Below are 19,473 nucleotides of genomic sequence, written 5' to 3'. Positions count from 1 at the left end.
ATACCAATTGACCACTAGATGTCAGAGCTGCTCAGAAACCACATTCATTTCTCCACCTTTTAAAAAAATTAATTTTTTAATTGAAGGATAATTGCTTTACAGAATTTTGCTGTTTTCTGTCAAACCTCAACATGAATCAGCCATAGGTGTACACGTATCCCCTCCCCTTTGAACCTCCCTCCCATCTCCCACCCCACCCCACCCCTCTGGGTTGATACAGAGCCCCCGTTTGAGTTTCCTGAGCCATGCAGCAAATCCCCCCTGGCTATCTATTTTACACACGGTAATGTAAGTTTCCACGTCACTCTTTCCATACAGTTCACCTTCTCCTCCCCTCTCCCCAAGTCCGTAAGTCTTTTCTCCACCTTTTTATGAAGAGATTTTCAGTGACTTTGACAACCGTTTCATGAGGGTCACATTTCTATTGGGGATCAATTCTGTTTGAGTTTGCAAGTCTATGTTTCATGCCAGCATAATTTGTTTTCTTCAAGGATAAAATTTAAGGACAGTTTGCTGTTTTTGCAGTCCATGTGATAGAGTAGCTGATACACAGGTGACCATGGACCCAAGTTATATTGAGGAAAAAGACAACTGCAAAGCCCTAAAAAAATCAAATGGTGATGAAAAGACCAGGCTCAGAGAGTGGTGTGATTACAGTGACAATCAGAAGCTACAACTAAAAGAAAACATCTATTATGATATGAAAGTCATCAAACTCTACACCTTAGACATCAAGCCTTTTGGAATAAAAGGTCTCTTCTTTTTAATTGCACTGGGATCCTGGACCAGAGGCATGTGGGCATGAGAGTTTGCAGTCATGGAGGGTCTGGTTAAAGAACAGGCTCAGAGGACAGCCTACAGTAATTGCTTAGCAATGTTAGCACTAGTTCCAAAAGTCACCTAAACATTGTTCAGAACGTAATAATGGCCATAAGCTGTAACAAGACTGAGGAAAGAGAAAAAAAAAAGAACGAACTCTCTCTAGAGGAGAGATCTCCATGGCAAGAATAAATCTACCAAGGCACACAGAGGAAGAAGGTTTTATAAATTAAGTTCCTAGGGTCTAAAAGAGTGTATACCAAGATAAAAAAATTTGATGTGAAATTTATCCATTTTACTTCATTTTCTTCCCTGTCTTTGTCTTGCATCTCTCTGCACATCAGAAATTTAAATATAGGTCCCAAGTACCTGCCTAATTCCTCAATCAGGTAAAACCTGAAATCAAGGAGGGGGAAGTGGCGCCTGGACACAGTGTCCCCACCTGTGATAGCACAGTGAAAGGGGAATGCACAAAATCATGCTATCTGGCACCTCTGACCTTGAAGAGAGTTTCAGCAGTGTCCTTCCCATGTGGCAGAAGCTCTAAGGTTGATAAATAAATTTCCCTCACAAATAATCTAGGTGCCCTTTAGACCACTGTTTTTCCTAGGGCAAGCAAGTCTGTGCACTTGCCCTTCAGGGATAAGCATCCCTCCTATGTGTCACAGTGTAAAGGGTGGGGTTCCTGTCCATACTGGGACTCCATCTCTTACTCAGCTCTATAGGCACACATCTCCTACAAACATCTCTGTCATTTATTTTGTACAGATTCTGTTCAATTAGCCCTTCTTCAGGAGGCATTGCTCTGTGTGCAAATGTTGATATGAAGTGTCCATGAGAAAAAGGTGAGTTCAGGGTCTTGCTGCACTGCCACCTTAGAGAAGAACTTTGGGTAGTATTGTTTTAGGTGTCTCTCATAAACTGTGTGAGTGAGTGTGTGCTCAGTTATGTCCAACTCTCAGTGACCACATGGACTGCAGCCCATCAGGCTCCTCTGTCCAGGGAATTTTCCAGGCAAGGATACTGGAATGGGTTGCCATTTCCTACTCCAGGGGATCTTCCTGACCCAAGGATCAAACCTGTGTCTCTTGCATCTCCTGCATCGGCAGGCAGATTCTTTTCCACTGTTATGCCCAGATGCATTTCTAGTCTAACCTGAGTATTTTTAAGAGATGCTTTTAAATCATCTCCTGCATTTTAATTACTAATATATTTGAACTTGTTCCATGTTAGTTTGTGTTTGCCATTTAGTTTGATCTTACTTCCCTTCATCTTTCTTATTTCCAATTGTGTAGGTCTAGTTTTATTTTTTCATCATTTCCCTATTGTCTAAGATGTGGTATTTTTCAATATTCATATTCTATATTGTATATGTATATAGTTAATGCAAATTTAAAATGTATTTGTCTAGCTAAATAGAAAGCTAATTCCCACTTAATTCTCACAAATAAGACAAAGTTGAAGTGTTTTATTTCCTTCTACTCTCTTCTACTTTTCAACTTTCAAGTTTACTTTTTGATAGAGAATGGTCTTTATCAAGAGAAAAAAAAAGTTTGAGAAATATATGCAAGAATGAAAAATTAATGGTAAGCAAAGAAAGTAGTAATAAATTAGTAAAGTAAATGTGTATTTTTTTTAATAAGATCCTGATTACAAAATGGAATGTTTTAGTTATTAAATACCTACTTCCCCATTAGCTCAGGAATCCTCTGGAAATTTACAGTGTGTGTGAGAGAGAGAAGTTCTTGTACTTTGGGGCCAAAGACTCCTTTGAACACCCTGAACTGGGAAAGACAGATGATATAATCTCTTCTACATGGTCATAGCCATCTACTCTTTTCTTCACCACTAGCTCATATTGGATAGGTTCCTGCAAAAGTTTCTTTTCTAGCCACAGGTGAGGCCACTGATGCTCTCTGAAAAGCCCCATTTCTGCTTTCCAGAGCCATCCTTTCCAGAATCAATTTGTTCGAGACTTAGTCTCCTTATCAATTTCAGTTTTTGGTCATTCATTTCGTCCTGATTCTTTATTGACTTTATCTGGTTGGTTCTCAACCAACATCACACCTGACTGTCCTCCACACCTTCCCCCTGGTCTCTGATATCCTGATCTTGTACTTTGCTTTGTCCTCTGAGGGCTCTCTGACAGCTCAGTTGGTAAGGAATCCGTCTTCAATGCAGCAGACCCTGGTTCGATCTCTGGGTTGGGAAGATCCCCTGGAGAAGGGAAAGGCTACCACTCCAGTATTCTCGCTTGGAGAATTCCATGGGCTGTATAGTCCATAGGGTCACAAAGAGTCGACATGACTGAGGACATCGCTTTCACTTTGTCTCCTGAACTTCATTCCTGATTCCACCCCAGCTAGGAGAGGTGTTTGGATGCATCTTTTATTGTTTTACAAAGATGACCTTTTGGAGGAAAAGAAAGGGAAGAGGGTAAGATAAATATTGTTTCTTGACTACCAAATACGTACCAAATACTTTGCTTGATGATTTAGACACACTGTTAATCAGTTCAATCAATACTGGAGTTAGATGTCATTAACCTTTAAAAGGATGTCAAACACACTCCAGTTTAGTTGATTTCCAAACAAGTGTGAAATGATTAAGGTCCTATAACCTAATAAAAGCACCAAGATTTATTGATCAGTTTATTAGTCAAGATATATTCATGTCTTCCCAGCAACTAATGACCTTTTTGAAGTTAAGTTAAATTAAGTTACAAATGCATTTTATTTCAACTCCAAGAAAACTGCCATAGGCATTCAAGGGCATATACAACAGTTTCTGTTTTAATGCACTTCTAAAATAACAATATTTTAGTTTGATACATCATTTGGTATCTTTTTAAAGATTAATTTGTGGTACAAAATTCTCAATCAAAAGACAGAAATACATGGTTGCATGACAAAATATGAGATACCCCTGTGTGTTACATGAGTTTAGTTTTCTCTCTTCATTCTTCACATTCCTAAAATTCTTCACTAGCTCCTATTTTTTAAAATGGCTGAGAAGATGGATTGGTACTTTCGGTTATATCATGTTGATATTTTACAAAGTATTACAATATGCAGAGATAGTCACGGGTAGTAGAAAAACTTGAATATTTCAATGTTCTCTTTCAAGTATATTTCTAAGAACACAAAAATTCTATGTGTGGAGACAATTAGTGCCTATAACTGGACTAAATTCATGCTAGTAGCAAAAAGTTGCCTTTCCTCATAGATGAAATAATAATAATAAAAAAATAATGTGTCTACAAAGAGAAGTGAGAACTTTTACTCCGAAGCAAGATCAACTCACATACTTGTTGTAACGAAGATATGCCTTCATCTATTTTCCTGGCATCTGACAGGAGATGGTTTAATTAAGGTCGCTGACCACCTTTCTACTACTCTGGTTCAAGTAGCAATTACTTTGGAGATTCACCAAAAACGTTACTGTAACATACATCACAAGGGGAAGAAGCAGTCAGTGCAATTTAGAGAATATGTTACTCTTGTGGTGTAATATATCACTGGGTCACTGCTTTGGTGAATAACTTTTAAAATTGTTTTAAGGTAGAAAAGACTATTCAAGAACATTTTGTTCATTAGAAACTTGAGAGATTTTTCTCCTATGCCTTGTAGATCAAACTGGGGAGGCAGACAGTTGTTGCTGTTCAGTTGCCAAGTCATATCCAACTCTTTGTGACCCCAAGAACTGCAGCACGCCAGGCTTCCCTGCCTTCACTATTTCCCGGAGCTTGCTCAAACTCACGTCCTTTGAGTCAGTGATGCAATCCAATCATCTCCTCCTCTGTTGTCCCCTTCTCCTCTTGCCCTCATCCTTTCCCAGCATCAGGGTCTTTTCTAATGAGTCAGCTCTTCACATCAGGTGGCCAAAGTACTGGAGTTTCAGCTTCAACATCAGTCCTTCCAATGAACATTCAGGGTTGATTTCCTTCAGGAGTGACTGGTTTGATCTCCTTGTAGACCAAAGGAGGGACTCTGAAGAGTCTTCTCTAGCACCACAGTTCAAAAGCATCAATTCTTCGGCTTTCAGCCTTCTTTATGGTCCAACTCTCACATCTATACAACTACTGGAAAAACTATAGTTTTGACTATACAGACCTTTGCTGGCAAAATGATGTCTCTGCTTTTTAATATGCTGTCTAGGTTTCCCATAGCCTTTATTCCAAGGAGCAGGCATCTTTTAATTTTGTGGTTGCAGTCACTATCTTTAGTGATTTTGAAGCCCAAGAAAAGAAAATCTGTCACTTTTCTCCATGCTTATTTCAGTTAGGTGAAAAGAATCCTAAAACTTTTCTAAGTGTTTACCCTGAAATACCACTGTTTTGTATGCTGAGTCTTGTCTAAACCATATTAAAATGAGTCATGTCCCACTTTTAAGTACTTGCACCTATAAACTAACTCACATTTTCACTGGGAGCTCCTGACTTGGGGATACTTGCTTGAGGGTTTCACTTCTTTGTCCTCTATTGCCATTCATATGTATTTCATTTCTGTATAATTCCATGATTTGGAATTAGTAAGATTGATTTTTTTTAAATGTCTCCAAAATGACCAATCATATTTGTGCAAAGCATACTGTTTATGCATCAGGTTATTATAAAAGGGGTATTGCTTTCTTTCAAGCAATGTCCCCTTTAGATAGAGTTTCAATTTAGCTTCAGTGCCAAAAGCTGTTCTGACATAAGTGTTTTTAAGAAAGAACATCTATCAACTTAGGTTTATTTGCATTTTATGTAATGTTTTTAAAAAGCCATAGGGGCAAATAATCAAATCTTTCTTAAATTATTCACAGTGTCCTGATTACAACCTATCTATAAGTCTTTTCTATTTTGTGGCAGTTTATAAAATAGCTAACAAACTCCACTACTGATTTTGCACCAGTGTTGGTAAACTTTTTTCAGAATTTAAATTTACTCACAGTAATTAATAGCCACTAATAACGTGATCTCTTTCTTTTTTTAACAGCCAAAGTCTGCAATCTTGTGGTAGATGCAAAAGCAAACAAATCAGGCCTATCTCTTGGCTGGGTGACCTTCTGGGTCACTGATCCATCCCTTAAAAGCAGTCGGGTTTCTTACCTGAGGTCCTTGGATGAATTTCAGAGAGTATTTTGTGAATGTCTTAAAATTCAGTGCAAATGTGTCCTATGTGAGAGAGTGTATGGATTTTCATGTAAAACTTTTACCAGAAGAATTTGGGTGATATCTGAGTCAGACTGCCTGAATTTCTATCATAACCACCACTTGGCGGTTTGACTCTGAACAAATGACATAACTTTCTCTGCTTCTGTGTTCTCAAAATTGCAGAAATACTCTTATAGGCCTGCTGTGAGAATTAAATGGGAAAATTTTGTGGGTGTGTGAAGCCCATAATACAGTGGTAGGTACTTAGTTAGCACTCACTAAATATTAGCAATTACCATCATGCTCTCAAAGGAATTTATAACCACCAGAGTTAAGAGCCACTAACCTAAGGCATTTTTAAGATTATACTTTAAAGAATCAGTTCTGAGTTGAGAAGTCACACTAAAATGTAATTCTAATAGAATATACATTGGTAAAACATAGAGACTCATATTCATAATTAGAAAGGCCTCATAAATAACTCTGAAAACGTGGGAGGTCAACTTGTGTTGTTTTCCATGGGAGCAAACCCATCTTCATGATCTGGGGTGAGCTCCCAGAAGAATCACTTTGAATCTGCTCCTGGCTGCTCCACCATCCAAGTTTGTCTTGAAACCCTGAAATAAACTTCCTAGGGTGAGTGCTTACATTGTTACTACATCGATGCCTTCCCAGTATTTTCATTTTCAATTAGCACAGAAGTCAAAAGTTACAAAAGCAACGAGATTACGCATCTTTTAATGAAAGATAAAACAACAATATAAACATACACAAATTTACAGAGAAGGGATCAACTTTGATACATCTGGAGTAAAAGGTGTCTCTTATTTAAATATGGTATAAAAATAAATGCAAGAAACATTAACCAAGAATGTACAGACAACAGACAAAGACGTGAGTTTGTTTCTGACTGTGATACATTGGTGAAATGAAACTCTCTGTGCTAATTTATTATTTAATAAATGTGAAGCTGTATGTATACTTCTTGATAGATGCTTTTTTCCTTTTACAATTCTTCCAGTTTGTGACTGAATTTTTAGTGACCTGTGTGTCTAGAAGAAGGTTTAAGAGAGAGAGAAAGGGGGAAAACAAAAGGTTTACTTCACTTGAACTGTTAAAAAGGAAAAGACACAGATCCAGCTTAGTACAAGGAAGAAGTTAGCAGACATTCTGAAATGGAGGCGTCAAGATGGTAGAGTCCCTTGGAGATGGCAGTGCCTTAATGTACACAAAGAAAGAACAATTCAGGTCCTCTGCTCATGCAACATCGTGGTCTAATGTCCTCTGCTCCAGGTAACAACAAAGAACTACAAAGTATATGCAGTGACTCCGGTTCGCTTTCATGCTACAAGATGATCCTTTTAATAAGACTGAACGAGGCTTGTTAACCTCTTTGACGTGAGAGATTTCCCCTGAGAAAAAATATAAACAAGGGAAAAAAAAGAAAACAATATGATCACTGAAAACCTGCTTATGAGTAACATCTGTTTATTGCAGCTGATACTGTACAAGGGTCAAAATGGAACCCTTTAGATGCATCTTAGTTCAAACTTCATGACCAAGTTCCCTCCTTCCCTCCACCAACACATCAAACAAAATGATCCTCCCTTTTTCCATCCTCCCACCCCTCCACCCACTTCCTCCCCCTGCAAACAGAATGATGGGTTCACAGCACAAATCAGCAAATCATAAAACACGTCCAAAATGTTCCACTGAGGCTTAGCAACGATGCAACACCTAGGTTTGCAACTGGTTATAACATGTTACAGCAAACTTTAGGAAGTTGCTCTGAAAGACAGTGATGTGAATGCATTCTTGTCCAATTGCTAAGATTAGTGTTGCATTTATAAATATCTAGATGTGTACAGGGTATGATTTAATTAAACAAAATGATTTTTGAGGGTGAGACTGCTGGAAACTCATGATTGAATCTATTCCCTATCCTATATGGTAACAGAAAAACAACCAACCAGTGCCAATTATACATCTAAAGAGAAAAGTCTACTTGCTTTGTACTTCAAACTGTAAATGTCTTCCTTTTCCATTTGATTTCCTCCAACCTCAACCTCAGAAAAACCTCATATATTCTGATCCCACTTATTGTGTTAATAACTAGTATACATATTCATTTTTTGAACATCTTGATAGTCAAAACTGTGCCTGTAAATTGCAAATGCTCTAGAGAAAGGTATGAAATTTTAAATTTCTGATCAGAATAACAGATTGTCAATTTGGTTATTTCTGTTTTATCCCTCATTGTATATGTTTAGTATAAAAAATAGGTGGAATTTGTACTTCTCAGAGAATAAAATAATAAGGGAAAATCAGAAGATTTTTTGAGAAATATATTTTAGTAATAAGTTAGTCATAGCAATAGTCTTGATTTACTACTTAACGTGGCTCAGAGTTTGATAAATGAGTGGTGTGGTTTGGGGAGAGAAATCAGCATTCATGACTATATTTTGGAAAAAGAATGATATATTTAAAAAACGATTAGTAATTCCAGAATCAATCTTTCTTTACATACTGTACAGTAACTGACAAGGTCTTTGTAAACTTGAACAGTAGGAATAAAAATGAAGTACCAAAAAAAAAAAAAAAAGAATGAAGCACCATTCTCTTTTAATTGGGGAAAAGGAGTTCATAACTTAGCTTTTAGCAAGTTTTGACATCCGATTGTAGAAGAGCCACTTTAGCAAAGGACTTTCCCACTTAGCTGCACTCTAATCACTTTATGGGAAGAAAAATACTGAAAGAAAACGCAGACTTCTCACAGGACACCCTGTTTTACACTGGCCTTCTAGACAAACTATGTTTTGTCTCTTGTCCCTTCTGTGCTCGTTTCCTCCTCATTCACAAAATGGGAATAAGTACCGATTTTAAAAGCTTTTTATGAAGAATAACACAAGTAAATTACTTTAAACTATTTCAGAACATTCTGTGTACTCAGTTTGCTAGTCATTACCTTATTACATTATTATTATTATTATTATTATTATTACTGTTACATTCTTTCTCATCAGGATACTGAGACCCAAAGTCACTTTTCTGACTCTGAAAGGAACACAAAATTTCTCATGAATTTGGAAGCTAAAATTATACGACTTTTACACTCCAATACCTTAATCAAATAACATTTGACTAAAAAAACTACTTTTCTATACTTGAAATTTACATTATTTTATACATCTACTACTTTTTTCTCTTATGCTACTAATGTGTGCATATATACTCATTCTGATACTAATGTATTTTTAAAAAGTGCTTACTATTTCTAATGCCATTTGTGGGGTGGGGAGAACCTATACTGGTTGAAGTATAAGAGTGAATTCATATACAGTTGAGGAGGAAGAGGAAGATGCTAACATAAAACTATTTATATTAAAACTACAGATTAATATAATTTGGTTCAAACTATTGGGAGGATGAATAACAGTTAGGTTGAAATAGGAAGCCATTTGCAACTCGGAGTCATTTTTCATTTTGATCAGTGGAAACGATGTCATATTTGTAAATGTAACACATGGTAATATGGTTCTCTACCTACTTTTTCCCTCAAATATCTATGAAGTTATTAGTATTGTCCTGATATTGGCTTCATTTTTAAAAGGGGGGAGGTACAGATTTAACATGGTAAGCTGTTGTAGCAGGAAATAATTTAAAAATACTCATTCATGGAAGCCCATGGAGAAATACAGGGCTACAGTAAATCTGGGGTTTGTGATAGTAAGAAAGCAGATGAACAAAAATGGGAGAACATATGTATATATGTTAACAAACCCACACAAGAAACTCTTGTGAGATGTGGACTCACCAAATACATAATAAGGGTATTTGTTTTGTGTATTGAAACAATTAAAAGGTAAATTTAGGTATATCTAATAGTAAAAAAGAAAAAAAAAAAAACCTAAGTGCCTCACCCAAGGGTCAAAGTAAATAGCATGGACGCCCAAGTGAGCTATCTAGATTTAAAGACCTAGATCACATGGATGTGTCTGTAAACCCTGTGCAAATCTTGCCTTGTTCACGTACTGGAAAGAAAAATACCGTGCAAAGGTATTTTGTGCACTCTCTAGTGTGCAAAGAAATATCAGTTTCTCACTTATTAGAAAATCTTAAAAAGAACACTAATTCTTTTTTGCAGGTAAGAAAGAATATACTTGCACATCAGATGTTTTGTAACAATCCTTTTCAGTGTGGATCCTTGGAGGCTGTATTAAATCACCTTAAAAGACAATCCTACTAGTTATCTAATTTTTGCTAATTTTTCTAAGTTGAAGAATCTGGGAAAATTTCATAGTTAAGTTCTAAAAATCTTAATTCTGGAAACTAAAAGGGCTAAAATTCCTTACCAATAGCATGTTTTTTGTTTGTTTGTTTTTATCAAATTGCTTACAATTGAATTCTGTATGAATAATAACTATTTTCAACCCAATGACTACATTTGTGCTATGTCACTTATACCCATTCTTAATAGATTCTAAAGGAAATGAATTTGAAAAAGAATGGATACATGTAATGTTTATGTATAACTGAATCACTTTGCTGTGTACCTAAAAATAACACAGTTAATCAACTATGCTATACTCCAATGTAAAATAAAAGTTAAAAGAAAGGAAATAGATTACATTGGAAATGGAAATCTATAGAGAAAGACAAAGACAGAAACTCAAAAATTCAGCATCCTGTGAGATTTTATAATATCTAGTTAATGGACAATATGCTAGCACATGATCAATTTCAGGACAAAATTAAGCTGACTTTAACTGGCATCTAAGTGAAGACAGATTCTCTGGATAATCTACAATATAGCTATCACATAAACAAAGCAGTTTTTCTAGTGTCTCACAATAAAATTTCATCTCCACCAAACTAATTCTTTCCTTTTAAAATGTTGCATGGAGATTTTGTTATAATTAGAAAAATAAAACTCCCCCAAATAAAACAATCTATGTGCTCATTCTTAGTTCTCTCAAGTTGACTATCAAACAATATGAATTTCACATGATTTAAAATTTTTTCTTGGTCTTAAAGTAATAACAGAAAGTTGACAAAGAGCTGTGAATCCCTAGAAATGGAAATAAAGATCAGGCTCTTAGCTCCATACGAGAGCCCTCAGCATTTGGGAGATGGAAGCAAATGTCCACACTCCTTTCCTGCAGACACTAATCCATGAAGGAAGTAGGGGAGAAGCCATATTTGCTTGGGTGACCAGCTACTTGTTTCATTACTGTCATAAAACATAAAAACTGTATTCAGTCTTTACCAGTCTACAGGACACAAAACAAGCCAACACTAACTGAAGCGATGGATTTTTAGAAGACCCATGAAAGAGCTTAAAGAGTAGGAAATTACCAGGATCTTTTGGATTAAAAAAATATTAACATCTTAACTCTTATTCCCACTTGTTTGTTTCGTATTACTGCCTCCTAGTCTTTCCCATGTGTTGCTGTAGACTTAGAAATACCTTCTAGAATGCCTTGTCAGCTCCAGAGGCTCTGGGACCAGGAGAGGGCAAATCTTGTCATTGACTTTCTATTGGTGTATGTGACCCAGTTATCCCACAGCTGCGTAATAAAATGGGCTGACTGTTTGATGGTAATGAGATGCTGCTGGACTAGAGATAAGAAATGTACATGCTCATGATAGGCTGAACTAAAGGATACATCTGTTTGTTTATTCTCATACGAAAATTACACCTGTTTCACTTAAAAAATATAAACATCTTCGCCTGGGTTTCAAAATCCTTCCTAACCTGGCTTCCCTGACCTTTCAAACTACCTGTTGTCACTCCACAGAATGGTTCTCTAGCTGTTCTTTGCACCTGCTACTCTCTGAGTTTGGGTTCTACTCACTCGTCAGATAAACTTCTTGCTCATGTTTTTGCTGAAGTCTTCTAATTGCCCCTTAAGTTCTTCTGCAGTTTACCTCTCTGGATTCTTTGTCAGTACTTTTTTTCCTCAGGGTCGGGAAGATCCCCTGGAGGAGGGCATGGCAACCCACTCCATGTTCTTGCCTGGGAAATCCCATGGACAGAGGAGCCTGGTGGGCTACAGTCCATGGGGTCACAAATAGAGTTGGACATGACTTAGCAACTAAACAACAATAGCAAGTGCACTTTTTTAAATACTGTTTTGTACAATCCTTTAAGTCACCTGGCTTGATAAAGCAATTGATAGCTGTTAAACAATCTTAATATTATAGAAGTCTCCAAAAATGTACTTGTCTCTTTGCATGAGTTGAGTTCCTTGACTGGAAGTCATATTTTAGGAATATGCTTCTAGAAACCAGGGTAATGAGATTCAAATGTATTGGTACAAGTAACTTTTAGGGGAGGAGAGGCATGGTAGGATGAGAAATGGGAGCATGTTGGACATACCCTAACTATTAAGTAATTAACTGATAGAATTTGGGTCTTTTTAACTTTTCTTTTGCCCTGGTTGTTGCTAACAGTGAAACTAAGTGGGGATATGTTGAGGGAACTGAACTAGGCTAGGGGTTTGGAAAAACCCTGCTTCAAATGAAACCAAGTCCCCTAGGATAATTTTCAGGTAAGTTTACTGAAACATGGTGGATAATTTCAGCAAAACTAAAAAGTGTGACTTCCTCAAAAATTAAAGAAAACTCAATTATTGAGAATTAAGAAAGAAAAAGAAAAGAAGGAAGGGAGGGAGGGAGAAAGAAAGAAAGAAAGGAAGGGGATTCTATAGCTAGTTTGGAGGCTGCTATATTTAATGTTGAACACAGGAAGAAATTCTGTTATGTATTTAAAAGAGATGGTTTATGAACATATTTATATACCAGTTCTTATTAGTAGCTTCTTGTGTGGTTTGAGATAGAAAAAGTAAAGCCAAATACTCTCATTTCCTTAGTTAAGAATAGCTTCCTGAAATAAAAATAGTGTATATCCATTAGAGAAAATGAGGAAAACATAGAAAAATATAAAGAAGAAATAAACATTACTCAAAATACAATTATTTACATGTTAATATATCCATCTACTTTTTATACAAAAATATTTTTAGTTATTTTTTTAAAAAACTAAAATTATACTGTGCATAGTACTAAAGTTTATTATGAGTAATATGCTAATTAAAAATGATCATATTTTGGTCATTTACCCATGTAACATATATTTTGTTCAAATTCAACACATTAGTGGGAAAGGAAATCAATTCAGAAAGATGCTACCAACATTTAGAAGAAAATCACATATCATAGAATAAATAAAAACATATTAGGGTAAGTTGCATATAATATGAGAATGTGTTATTTCTGAAAGGTTGTTTTAGTCCTATACACATATAAACATGCATAAATACAGTTTATATATACATACACATACACTCACAAACATATATATATTGCATTACTATGTCATAGTGATGGGTCGCGACAAAAAAAGATGAAAGCCAATGCTCTAAAATCTATTCTTTAATAACTGCATCAGGTTGATATACCTTAATGCACTTAAGAAATTCACAATTGTTGTATATTCAGATTGTGTCTTATTTTTGGCAGTTATACGATGCAATGAATATTCTTCTTTGTGTGTAAACATCTGGGTTTTGTTAGAATTAAACATCTGGGTTTTTGTTAGAAGCTGAAATACTGATTGAGTGTGAGAGAATATTTTTGAAGCTTTTGACACACTATATAAAGTTCTCTTTCTATACAAGAAAATGATTAAAAATTCATATCCCTACTATGTGTGAACAATATGTGAAGTCACCAATTTTCTTATCCTAGATATTATTATTTATAAAAACTAATCTATTGGAGGAAAAAGTTATTTTGTTGCCTTTTGAATTAAACTTGGTTATTAATATAGGTTTTCTTTTTGTTTTCTTATATATTTATTGACTATTTGTGTTTCCTCTGTTAAAACCGATCCAGACCTTTGCTTAGTTTTCTAGTGGCGTATTGCTCTTCTGATTATTTTTTTGCAACGAACTCCCCAAATAAACCACATTAGATCTTTGTCAAGTACATGCTCATTTACGTTTTTTTTTAAAAAGAGTTCACTGGACTTGAGGACAGGAAGTTGCTTTAAACAAGTAAGGCATTTAGCAGTCTTTCATGGTACTTCTATGGATAAGACAGAAAAGGAGGAAGTTTGTAACTAAATAAACAACTACCTTCAAAGTGTGCTAATTTTTGGAGTAGTGGAACTCTCTTCATTTTTGTTCTTATGACATTTTAATCAGCAATTTGCTTGACTACATTGATATAATTCTACTAAAATGAATGCATGAATGATGCCAATTTGCTAATCTTGGTTAAAAGACAGGATAACAAAGAGATACTCCAAAAAATTATATAATGCGATAACTCACAAGATAAAATTTAATGGAAAGAAGAATAAAGAACTGTTACAGGAAAATTGATAAACAAACAATAAACCAAAAGTCTAGCCGCAAAACAGAAGATCAAGGAGATATGATCTTAGTTCACAAGAAAAAAAAATGTCTATATTTAAAAAACATTTTAAGCCCCAAATAACCTGGCTGCCATGACTGCAATCGGATGCAGTTTTCAGGCTGAACTGTGAGGTTATGTAAGTTCCTTCTTTCCTATTGGGTGTTTGATGTTTCTCATCTATGCTGGTTCGGTTACTTCTCAAGTGCTATGAGTCTGCATGAGTAGATTTGACACAGCACTGCCCTCTCCCAGGTTTGCTCCATAACTGGTCTGAGGTTGTATTTCCAAAACCTGGAATCAGTATTATTCATGGCTGGGAAGGGTGGGCTCAGTGTACAGTAATGATGATTGTTAGCATATGGAAAGGAAATTTCATGCCAGATTTCATGTTTAATAAAACCAAGATAAAAATCATTTGATCAGGGACTGGAAGTAATCCATAGAGTTTTAGATAGCATCTTAAAACAGCATAAAACTGCCAGAAAACACTGTAATTCTTCATAGATTGAAGACTAATTGACAAGGAAGCCTGCTATTAATGTGTAATACAAGTGCTTTGGAAATCAAGAGTACAAACTCTGATTTCTGCCTTCTACAAGTTATCGTCCCTTCTAATGTATGTATCTCTTGCATTAGGGCAAACGTAACGATAAGAGAGATAAAAATAAATAGACATCTCTTCTTTTGTAATTTTGTATTCCATAACTGAGCAATACAATTTTTTATAAGAAAAAATCAATATTTAACTTGATGGATGCCTATGACACTTTGAGCTATAATGGCAATGAAGAAAGAAAGAAAGAAATAAGGAATAACATAAATGTCCATCAGTAGAGGAATAGAAAAAAAAATTATAGGTATATCCATTCAGAGGAATTTTGTGCAGCCAATAAACATAATTGTGTAGAATATGAACTGACCTGGAAGATATTTCTGATGCAATTTAAGCAAATAAAGCATGTTTCAAAAGTATGCTTAAAGAATTTCTTAAATCTATTTATTTGTACAAGTACTATTTAGGGCTATTTTTGGCTAAAGAAATTGTAGATGAAGAAATTGAGGTGCAGCAGTTTAACTGAGTTCTAGAAATTCATATGGCAAGGAAGTGTGAGACTGGGTTTCAAGCCTAAATATTAACATTTCAGGTTTCCAGTGCTGGGTATAATAGGAAGAAAATGAGTTCTCTATAAAGTAATGAATTTAAAGTCAGAAAAATTTTCTTCTAGTGCTGACTTTCTCTCACCTATAAAATGGGTAAAATAATGAGTATTATATTGCCTAACTAGCAGGTTCAGATTAAATTAGATTAGATAATATAAAGTACCTAGTGCAGAGCCTGGCACATGGCAGGTACTCAATGAACATAAGTTACTATCATTATCTCACTTCCCCCATGTCCTTTTGGAGTCTACATACTTGTTTAAAAGTATTTCCCCAAGTTCATTTCTTAGACACTTTATCTCGTAGCTTCCTTATATTTACCAGAGCAACTTCCACATAAAACTTCTTTAAAATGTTTATTTAAACTCTATCTTTCCTCCATTGTTTCTATTTAGTTATAATAAAACCACTCATTCATTATCTTGTGTTAAAATCATTTTATTGATCCTATAAAGGCATCCCATAACATTTATTATGTAAGTACTTCAGATGTCTATCACAACTGCTGACTCTAAAAGGAATCATAATATTGAGGAACACTGAACCAAGAAGAAATAAAGAATAAATGAAAATAGAAAGTTAAAGAGAACTTTAAATAGAAATTAACCATCAAAAGATTTAATGGTATACAGTATAATATTTTTAATTTTTGTATAAAAATAATTTTCAGGATAGAAATTCACTTCTCATGACTAAGCAAATAAATGTAGTAATTTGTAATCTACTGAGGAAATTAGAGAGCCTTTCTAATTTTTTAGTCCATTTCTTTAGAGTACTATCAAAACAAAATATTCAATAAAAATATTACTTTTCATTTTCCTGGATGGAAAAGGATTAACCCTAAATAACTGGTCTGAAGGTATCTGAAATTTATCAGTATGTTTTGTGTGTATATGTGTTCTGGTATGAATGTTACTCAGCTTACTGAAGAAAGCTTCAGTAATCTCAGCCTTTTGTACCATTCTCCTTAAAAAGATGGTTGCCTATCTTGGCCTGATGAAATCCTATTTACACAGTTAAATGTAACTTCTGGAAATTCTCATATTATTCACAGCCTCTACTTATTCACCCTAGTACAAATAGAAGTAGCTTATCTTTCTCCTTACATCATAATATTTTGTTTATATCATATGTACTGTAGCAATTAAGGTCTTATTCTTAAGATATAGCACAATGTCTGGAGTATAGTTGGCCCTTGGTGTATAAATTTTGATTGAAGGTGCACAGGATTACTGCCTCACTTCCTCTTATTTCCTATTGATCTTTTCTTAAGGTTTGCAATGAGTGACAATGTGGTGCTACTTTAAGAGTTGAGGAAGTTGGTCAGATGTGGGGATGGTGTTGCTTCCTCTTTCCATCTTCCTTAAGTTGCATTATATGTTTTTAATTATATCACAGAAATTTCCAATCCAATCTCAAGAACAATATTCTGTCAGCACTATGTTAGAAAAGAATGAATATGAAACAATTCTTAAACAATACACAGAGCACTGTGCAACATCTATGGTGACTTTCTCCAGCAAAATCTTGAGGCATTTCTTTAGCATTGTCTTTATCTTCCCATGGTGACTTATGAGGCATGCTTAAGAAAAATTTTTATTAAAGGTCAGAGATTCCAAAAGATCCAGCCAAAATTTTGGGAAGTTAATGGTGTGATTAATTCCTGGAGTCCATTTTCCAGTCCTTTAATTTGTGCATCACAATGAATGTTCAAAGTATATACTGATTTTTAAAGTCTTTTACTTGGGAATTCATAAAAAGAACTGATTAACATTCTCCACCACAAGGAGCCTTGAAGGAGACTAAAAACAAAAACCGTATTTTTGCTGAATCCAATTAGCTTACATTTCAACACACATAACTCCACTTAACTGGCCATCACAGCAAAAGCCACAACACACACCCACAGCAGCAGCAGCATGGAGCTGACCACACAACTCAACAGACAATGTAGACAAACTTGAGTATAAACCAAGATTTTTCTACCTCTTTTCATAACAGGTTAGTGCTGGCCCTCAGTGTTGGTGTACAGTTTTTATGGCATGGGAAAATAGGGATGTTTCTGCCCTATAAAAATAAATGTGTTGAAGGCTTTTAGTTTGAGCTTATACAATGTTAGAAAGTTCCAAAGGCACTGGCACAATACCAAAAAAAAAAAAAAAAAAGAATCTCACAAACAAATATATTACTAAAACACATGGCAAGATACTAAGAAAACACTGGTAGGAAAACGACTGGTTTCCTGGATGATTTATGCAATAGTTTTCAATACTTTGCTGAAAAATAACAAATGAGAAAGGCATGCTGGTGGGTCTTTGGTGGGCATATATTGTCACCAACCCCCATTCATACTGAGTCTGACTCTGACTTTACACTGTTAAATAAGTCATTTTCTCTCTGCAAAAGGAGGAGACACAGAACCCTTGTAGTTCTTAATCTTTTAAGCTTTAGGAAGAGCTAAGGGAAAGAGTACAGAAATGCATGCACTATTGTTAACAAAGACAGATATATAGAATAAAAATTAAAATATAAATAGTTATTTCTTCATTTTATGTGTCATAATACACACTACCTTCCAAGTCTTAGTTTGATATATACATATTTTCACATATGATATCTTCATCTACTCTAGGAAATGCTGGGACAGAAAGGTAAGTAGGAAGTTCTGAACTTGAATAAAGACAATAAGTACTTTTGCTATTACATCAAAGGATGCAAGATGGAAGATGAGGCTTGAAACTGGGAACATTTCCCAATTGGACTTCATGATTTGCAATTCTTTAAAAATGAAAACTTACCACATTCTGTGCAAAGTTTTCAAAACATATTCTGTGATCCATTGAATATCCCGACTTATATGTGTGGGGTTGAGCGGGGCACAGGAAAATAACACAGAGAGAAAAAAAGAGAGAGAAGGAAGGGAGAAAGGAAGGCAGGCAAAAGCCAGAAAGAAAAATGGCAGAAAAAGACAGGGTGATGAAATGACGCAACACCAAATTCATATTCTAAATCACAGGGATCAGGAAAACAGGAGAGCTGCCACAGAAGGCCTCTTGTCACACGACATGGGCTCTGTTTGCATTAACGCTTATACTTATAACACCAAAACTCTTCTTGTGCAAACAAAATGATGTGATTTCAAGCAAAATCAAATGACGCTGAAATAAAGTATATATGTTTAGGTTTTATGCTGACATGTTCAAAGCCTACATTATTGAAAATCTAGTGGCTTATGTTCAGAATGTCCTCATAATTTTCTACTGGCACTAAATTTCTGTTGGTATCATTAATTCCGTAGACCACTGCTGTCCAACAGAACTTTCTGAAAGCATGGAAATTTCATTCTATACTAATATTTCAGAAGTCTTTAGCTGTGGCCATTGAGTATGAGAAATTCAGTTAGAATTTTATGTAATCTTCACTAATTTAAATTTAAACCATTGCATGTGCTGGTGGTTGCTGTCCTGGTCAGTGCAGCTGTCTGGTTGCCAAGTCAATGGACTTTGAAAAATATCATTAGCTTAAGTGATGATCATGAATTATACAAAATTATCATTTCATCTCAGAATTTCAAGAAGCTATGGACTATTTTAACATTACAGAATAATGAATGATGTTGATGTTTACATCCAGATTTTCCATTTTCTGTTAAACTGATTAATAAGGTGTTACTGACAGTGAGACTTTGATTATAAACGTTAATTGAACAATGTAGCCTACTGCAGTTCTTCAAAAATATGTTAGTAGCTCTTAGGTATGAAGCCTCATTGCAGGGATACTAAGAGACTCAGGATAAACACCAAATGAAAATATTTGGAAGCAAACATTTAGTTTGCTGATAGTTGCTACATTTTGGCAACTATCATAGGAAAAAGATGAGTTATGGGGCATACACATACATTCTAGTTTACAGGATGAGGAAAATCCTCTCTGAG

The 19,473-nt window shown here is 35.1% G+C and overlaps 1 protein-coding gene across 7 annotated transcripts in view; it reads right to left on the bottom strand.

Moving 5' to 3' along the window:
• Positions 1–19,473, bottom strand: part of RGS7 (regulator of G protein signaling 7) — a 469,633-nt gene that overhangs the window by 11,520 nt on the left and 438,640 nt on the right. For 4 of the 7 annotated variants that reach the window (XM_043923595.1, XM_043923591.1, XM_043923592.1 and 1 more), the window contains 2 exons: positions 17,525–17,605; positions 7,232–7,368 (listed from right to left, as the gene is read on the bottom strand). The exons of 1 other annotated variant lie outside the window; for it this stretch is intronic. In XM_043923595.1, the coding sequence (XP_043779530.1) occupies positions 17,531–17,605 (75 nt within the window). In that variant the 3' untranslated portion in view covers positions 7,232–7,368; positions 17,525–17,530. Of the gene's footprint in view, positions 1–6,678; positions 7,369–17,524; positions 17,606–19,473 lie in introns of those variants that run through there. 2 more of the 7 variants (XM_043923596.1, XM_043923594.1) reach the window with 1 other exon arrangement.

This window comes from Cervus elaphus, chromosome 14 (genome assembly GCF_910594005.1).
Source record: "Cervus elaphus chromosome 14, mCerEla1.1, whole genome shotgun sequence".
Classification (NCBI taxonomy): domain Eukaryota; kingdom Metazoa; phylum Chordata; class Mammalia; order Artiodactyla; family Cervidae; genus Cervus; species Cervus elaphus.
This window is presented reverse-complemented; position numbering and strand designations above follow the sequence as displayed.